The sequence below is a fragment of the Lactuca sativa genome, chromosome 3 (assembly GCF_002870075.4).
Source record: "Lactuca sativa cultivar Salinas chromosome 3, Lsat_Salinas_v11, whole genome shotgun sequence".
NCBI classification, from domain to species: domain Eukaryota; kingdom Viridiplantae; phylum Streptophyta; class Magnoliopsida; order Asterales; family Asteraceae; genus Lactuca; species Lactuca sativa.
Window position 1 is genome coordinate 144632563 of NC_056625.2, and position 7893 is coordinate 144640455.

Here is a 7893-nt window from a genome sequence, read left to right on the forward strand (position 1 = left end):
ATCGATAAAAACTAAAAAAAATAAAAATAAAAGACTAGAAAATACTAAATGCTTGGGATCATCTATTAAAATAGATATTTTAATTAATAAAAAAACTTTAAAGAAAAAACTATTTTTAAATAGAGTAAATTATTGAAATCGTCCCTGTGGTTTGGTCAAAATTGCATGTTTGATCCCTAACTTTTTCTTTGCATTCGGATCGTCCCTGTGATTTGATTTTGTTGCGTTTTTCGTCCTTATGGTTTGGTAAAAATTGCATGTTTGATCCCTAACTTTATGTATGTAATGGACGAAAAATGCAACAAAATCAAACCACAGGGACGAAAAACACAACAAAATCAAACCACAGGGACGATCTGAGTGCAAAAAAATAATTAGGGACCAAACGTGCGATTTTGATCAAACCATAAGGACGATTTCTGTAATTTACTCAATATCGTTTAGGTTATAGGTGTGTAAGCCATGACTTTATGGGGTTTAAAGTATAAAAACTCATTAGTGAAGTGCTATATTGAAAACTAAGACATAGTTTAGGGGTATATATGTAATTAATCCATGCCACGTAACCCCATAGAAAATAGAAAATAATAATATAATATTACCGCCACAAAGATATTTCTGTTAATAGAAAAAGAAATGGAGTAACAAGACATTGCCACATGGCTTTCAAGAATCTCTATAATTGGTTCTCCATGTTCCAAGTCTCCCTTTTGGATTGACTCACACTCCCACTTATCTCTCCACCACAACCGAACATGATCAATCCCCATTTAATTCAACACATCCATTCATAATTTCCCCAAAACTAGATATAACTCTGAAAAAATTACTTCTTGAAACCTGCTAAAAATGGCAAATTGCAATGTATTTTGCAGTTCAATCAACCCAACAGCAACACTCCACTCAAAAACCCACCTCCCAATTGAATTCCTCCACTCAATCCACTCCAAACACCACCAATTTAGAAGTGGGTCGTCGTCGTCGTCGTCGCTGTTCAAGAAACTCGGTGTTTCTTCAAACGTTAAAGCTGTACTGGCAGAATCGCCACCACAAGCGGCGGAGCGAGGTGGTGAGAAGAAGAAGAACGTAAGAGTATTGGTGGCGGGAGGTGGAATTGGCGGGTTGGTGTTTGCGTTAGCTGCAAAGAGAAAAGGGTTCGAAGTTGTGGTTTTTGAGAGAGATCTGAGTGCGATTAGAGGTGAAGGACAGTATCGAGGTCCGATTCAGATTCAGAGTAACGCTTTAGCTGCTTTAGAAGCAATTGATTTTGGTGTTGCTGATGAAGTTATGAAAGCTGGTTGCATCACTGGTCAACGAATTAACGGATTAGTTGACGGCGTTTCTGGTAATTGGTAAGCCTTTAACGATCTTCATTTCATTCGTATTTACATATCATATTACAACTGATTTCTGGATTCATTGATCGAATTATTGTAATTCGGAACTTGAAGTTTATAAAATTGATTACAATTTGTGAATTAGATAACTTATCGATCGCATTAATTGATATATAAAGCCGATTATCAGGTATTGCAAGTTTGATACTTTCACTCCTGCAGTAGAAAGGGGTCTTCCAGTTACTAGAGTTATAAGTCGAATGACATTACAAAAGATTCTAGCAGATGCTGTTGGGGAAGAAATTATATTAAATGGTAGCAATGTAGTCGACTTTGAGGACGATGGTGAAAAAGTAGAATCTTTAACCTTTTTTTTCTTTCAATTCTAACTATTTTCGGTATTTAGTTAATGGGTATTTTCGTAATTTCACGTGATATGCTCTAATTCAGGTTTCTGTGACACTTGAAAGTGGAGAACGTTTCGAAGGTGATCTTTTAGTTGGTGCTGATGGAATATGGTCAAAGGTACACAATAGTTAAATACCCGTTTTTTACTGATACTGATACTGATACTGATACTGATACTGATACTGATACTGATACTGATACTGATACTGATACTGATACTGATACTGATACTGATACTGATACTGATACTGATATAAATAGGTACGGAAGAATTTGTTTGGGCCAAAGGATGTGACATACTCGGGCTACACTTGTTACACTGGGATAGCTGATTTTATTCCCCCGGATATCGACACCGTTGGGTACAATTGTCTCCTTTTATTGTCTTTATGTTTTCATATTTATTTATTTATTGATTAATTTGTGTATTTTTGTTAGGTATCGGGTGTTCTTGGGGCACAAACAATACTTTGTTTCTTCTGATGTTGGGGGTGGAAAAATGCAATGGTATGCATTTCACAACGAACCAGCCGGCGGTTCCGATAAACCTAATGGTAATTTTTTTTTTCTCCGAAAATGGTTATATATAATATCTATTCAAAATAAATTTGGATTACATAAAATCGGTTAATTCAAGATTCAAACTTTTTCGCATGTATTAAACTCAAAAGTTGGATACTTGCATTAACGGTTAAAGGTTCGACGCTCAGCAGCCGCAGTGTAAGAGTTTCAGTTCCAATGTGGACTGGACTCTTTGTCAACAACCTAATGGGCCACTGTGTGTCAGATTTACATCTCTCATGGTCCTCTTGGTTCTGTGTGGGTCAGCTTAGGGGTTGCTGGTTGCCGGAAGAATAACCCTTTCGCAGAAATGATTAATTAACAACTTTATTGATAACCGTTTTAGGTAAAAAGGAGCGATTACTTGAAATCTTTGGAGGTTGGTGTGATAATGTGGTTGATTTGTTGCTTGCGACGGATGAAGAAGCGATTTTAAGGAGAGATATATTTGACCGTACCCCAAAGTTTACATGGGGAAGGGGTCGTGTCACCCTGCTTGGAGACTCGGTCCATGCAATGCAACCTAACTTGGGTCAAGGAGGTTGCATGGCAATTGAGGTAACATTATTTAACTTTAATGAATTAAAATTTAATTTAGGTATATTTCTTAGTTTAGTTTTTATTTCTTTTTTATTTAATGGACTTGATAGGATAGGTCTTAATCCAATAAGCTATATAAGCTTGTGTTTCTTTTTGACCTAATGCAACAGAAAGAACGACTTAACCGAGAAAGTTAGGGAAAACACATTTTCAATTTTCCCAAAGCTTGCCATCATTTTTTTTTCAATATTATTTTTAAAACATGTATCCATATAACACTTGTTTTATTTTTTATTTAAAAAAAAATAGGATAGTTATCAACTAGCCCTTGAGCTTGATAAAGCTTGGAGTCGAAGCATCGAGTCAGGAGCTCGTGTAGATATCGCCACTTCTCTAAGGAGGTAACAAATCTTTTAATCATTTTTTTTTTCTAATTTAAACTTGCTATCTATAAATATACTCAATCAAGAAAACTTAGTTCATATATTAACAATCTAAAAGAAATTCTCCCTTTTTTCGCCTTCTTTCATCTCTTTAGATATGAAGATGCAAGAAGACTACGTGTTGCAGTTATACATGGATTAGCAAGAATGGCTGCAATAATGGCATCAACTTACAAAGCTTACTTAGGCGTTGGACTTGGTCCACTATCAGTAAGATTTCAAAACACCAATCAAATTACACAAATACCCAAATCTAGAAACCAATTTTTTTTGTGTATAATATTTGTTTTTTTTTTAGTTTTTAACAAATTTCAGAATCCCACATCCGGGACGTGTTGGTGGACGATTTTTCATTACTATTGGAATGCCATTGATGCTTAGTTGGGTTCTTGGTGGAAATGGGTGAGTGACATATATAGAAATTAACTAGATTTCTTTATAAAAAAGGTCAAAAAACAAAATTTTTATATATATTTTCTTTTGTAGGGCAAATCTTGAAGGGAGACCCCAGCAGTGTAGACTCACTGATAAAGTAAGTTAACCCCTCCTTTGACTTTAAAAAAGTCAAACATGTGTTGGCTAAACTTATAATTGTTTGCTACTCTTTTACTTTTTTAATCTTAATTCCTTTTCAAATCCGTACTACTTATTATCCATTTTGATATTGTTATTAAGTTTTTGTCTAAAAGTTGGTTACTTCTGAATCAATTTCAAAAGCAAAAATACCTTGTTTGACTTTCAAAAGCCAAAGTATTACTACTAACACGAAAAGATGTTATGAAGGCAAATGATGAGCTTCAAAACTGGTTTAGAGATGATGATGCTATAGAACGCATTCTTGGTGGCGAGTGAGTAATCGTTCACATGAAATATGCTTTTTAAATCCAATATATTTTCTTTTAATTTTAATTTTTAAAATTTTTTGTGTTTGGTAGATGGTTTTTGCTTCCTGTTGGAAGTCAAAATGTGGGTTCTGACCCAATTTCATTAAGCCGTGATGAGAAAAAACCGTGTATAGTTGGGTAAGTTGATGAAAAATTACAAAATTTTTAAAATGAAATAGAATATGAATTTGTTCTAAATGGTTATGTTTCTTGATATTGTAGGAGTGTACCTCACACGAGTATACCTGGAAATTCAATAGTCATCTCTTCACCAGAGGTTTGTTTTGAATTTTTTGTGTTATTTATGGTTAATATGATTTTACTTCTTCATTGCTAATTAGTGGTTTTGTTCTTTGATTTTAGATTTCAAAATTGCATGCTCGAATAAGTTGCAAGGATGGTGCCTTTTTTGTGACTGACTTAAGGAGTGAACATGGTACCTATATCACCGAGTAAGTATAAATATACGTATATATATATATATATATATATATATATATATATATATATATATATATATATATATATATATATATGTGTATGTATACATGGGAATCTTCTATTCATAATGGGGTGTCTCAAAAAATCTAATCTTTTTTCATGTGTATGTATATGCATACATGTGAATATTCTTTTCATAAGTGGCATTTAAAAAAATGTGATCTTTTCGTATACGTATATGTATATGCATATGCGTATCTATACATGTAAACGTTCTTTTCTTAATGGGTATCACAAAAATGTGATCTTTCTATATATTTATAGATCGAAATCTTCTTTTCATGCAGAGACATATAAAAAAATTTAATTTTTATATATATGTATACATGTAAGTATCTTTTTTAAGAGGGCTATCTAAAAAATGTGATCCTTTTGCATATGTATATGTGTATGTATACTTGCAAATCTTCTTTTCATGATGGACTATGTAAAAATATTGATCTTTTTTCACGTCAATGGATATTTGTACATGTAATTCTTTTCTTTTCATGAAGGGGTATCTCAAAAATCTGATCTTCATGTATATGTATATGCATTTGTAAACATGTAAATATTCTTTTCATAACTCAAAAATCTAAGTTCGTTACATATATATCAAACATCTATGAAAATCTTGCATCTTTTCATGATGGAATTTCTTTTAGCCTACATATCACACATTTATGCAAATCTAGCATACCTTTTCATGAAGTAATATCTCAAAAATCCAACTGTTTTGTTTTACTTACAGCAATGAAGATAGGCGATATCGTGTGCCTCCAAACTTCCCTGCTCGCTTTCATCCATCTGATGTTCTTGAGTTTGGTCCAAATAAAAAGGTAAACAACACACACTAATAACAAGTACTTCATAGTTTATAAAAAAGAGATGCATTTTGACTAGATGTTTGAATCTGATAAGATACTATTTTGACATGTATTTTGTAGGTGGCATTTCGGGTAAAGGTGATGAGAGAGCCACCAAAGATGTCCAAGGAGGGAGAGAATCGAATTCTCCAGACAGTATGAGAATTTGTAGACACGAAAAATACGTTTTTTTCCAGTTATTATACAATGTGAAAATTGTACAGAATTTAGCAGTAAACAGAAGAACACAGAAAAGGGCTGGAGATTTTTGCCACCTTTTTTGAATTTGTAGCAAGTTATGGAGTATGGTTATGTATAGATACATATGAAGGTGCTACAAGAAATGAAAGCCATTTTTGCTATGGATCATGTGATCCATATATATATTTTTTTATGTTTACATAAAACGTGGTATATATGTATAATGATCAAAAAACTGAAAATTTGTATGTATAAAAAATGTTTGCAAAATCACATAAAGGAGCATTTTGAAGCCTTTGTTTATTATATAACACCATATAGAGGCATTTAATTTGGGCGGTTATTTATATATGTAAACCTTGAATAAGATCATGAGTGATAAGGGTGAAGTTTTTTGAAATGTAATTGCTCCTCCGAGTCGTGGGTAACCTTCCCACTTGCCCTTCCCGCTACATACCTTCGAGCCTTAGGTTTTAGAAAATATCCAGAGAAAGAAACAAAGTTGTAATTTTTGAAAGGATGCCAGCCAAACACGAGTGGGGCCACCTATAAAAGCATATCAAAAAATATTTTTTATCTAAAATATATAAGGTGGAACCTACAATCAAGTGAAGTCTATGCACCCCACTTATAGCATTCTACATCTGCCACTGCCATCAAGCTGGAGCGTGAAGATCTCGAACACCAAGCTTGTCACGTAAAAGCCAGAACTGATCCATCCCAAGAGGTTTAGTGAAAATATCAGCAACTTGATCTTTACTATTGATGTAAAGAGGCTTGATCTATCTAGATTCTACTCGTTTACATGCAAAATAGTTGTCCATCTCCCGTGTTTTGTTCGTTCATGAAAGACATGATTGTTAGCAATATGACGAGCCGCTTCGTTATCATGGTGAAGAGAAGTACGCCCAGATTGAGATGCTTCCACATGAGAAACTAACCACATGATCCACAAGATTTCACTAACTATAGCAATCATTGCTCCATATTTAGATGACCTTGACACTACAAAGTGTTTCTTTGTTTTTTAAGAAATTGGAGCTCCACCAAAAGTAGTGAAGTAACCAATTTTAGAATGTCGAGTAAACAAAAACCCAAGCCAATTTGTGTAACATCTATTCCTTTAGGTTTGATTTTGGACCCTTGAGTTTTGATTTGTTGCAAGAAGGGTCCCCGATGTCAAAATCTATGACTTTTAGATGTTGCTCGAGTATGCGGGGCGTACACCTTGGTAAGCTGAGTGTACTATGTCTCATGCCAGTACGTTGCTCGTACTCCGGTATGTCGGGCGTACATGGTTCAGACCAAACCCTAATAATTAGGGTTTGTGCACTATCTAAATATCATTATGGCCCCCAAGACCTTTCCCTTTACCAGCCTCCATCTCAAGATTGACCCTCTTTGAAAACCCTAGTTCATTCTAAGCATTTTGAGCTTTTTGGAGTGATTGTGTGCTTCCTTTGTTGTGAAGGACCTTCAAGGAGTAAGCTTTGCTATCAAGACTTTGAATCCAACATCTCCTCTTCATTGTGCACCATATAGAGGTATAAAGCTCCAAACTTGGCTTATGTTCTTTTAGATCTTAGTTAAAGCTGTTCTCTTCCTTTTTGTCCCCAAAGTTTAGAGCTTGATGAGTATGAGGTACTCCTAAGCCTTCAAGGTGTCCCTTCCGACGTTTTAAAGGGCCCATATATCCTAGTTAGCCGAGTGTGGGCGGGGCCCATATCTCGTAGTCAACGAAGTGTGGGCGGGGTCCGTATCTCCTTGAGTGTGGGCGGGGCCCGTATCTCCTAGTAACATGATTATTTCTATGGTATGTGGTAGTTTGGGGAGACTCACTAAGCTTCGTGCTTACAGTTTTCAGTTTTGGTTTCAGGTACTTCTGGTAGCAAAGGGAAGAGCTCGGGATGATTGCAGTGCACACACCATTTGTTCAACCTAAGATGTTTATACTCCGATATATTTGACAGATGTTATGCTATTTTTGAGATACACGACTTATGATTTTTATATGTTGAATGATAATTATGGTTTTATTAATGAATTAAAATGAATTGTTTAGACTGTATTTTTAGGATGTTTCAGATAGGTATGTTACAAATATCATCTTCAATAGTAACATAACCAACCTGATTGAATAAATCAATGACAACAATAAGAAAAATAAAAAAGT

General features: G+C 34.5%; 1 protein-coding gene across 1 annotated transcript; it reads left to right on the plus strand.

Annotated features, from left to right (window-relative positions):
• The first annotated feature begins 687 nt into the window (after nucleotides 1-687).
• LOC111885712 (zeaxanthin epoxidase, chloroplastic) lies at nucleotides 688-5905 on the plus strand. The gene is made up of 16 exons (XM_023881956.3): nucleotides 688-1352; nucleotides 1528-1690; nucleotides 1788-1862; nucleotides 2007-2107; nucleotides 2184-2299; nucleotides 2653-2864; nucleotides 3156-3247; nucleotides 3385-3499; nucleotides 3588-3691; nucleotides 3776-3821; nucleotides 4073-4137; nucleotides 4225-4311; nucleotides 4396-4450; nucleotides 4537-4625; nucleotides 5405-5492; nucleotides 5601-5905. Exons 1-16 carry the CDS (start codon nucleotides 850-852, stop codon nucleotides 5679-5681), a joined length of 1992 nt encoding a protein of 663 aa, XP_023737724.1. The 5' UTR covers nucleotides 688-849; the 3' UTR covers nucleotides 5682-5905.
• The last annotated feature ends 1988 nt before the right edge of the window (nucleotides 5906-7893 follow it).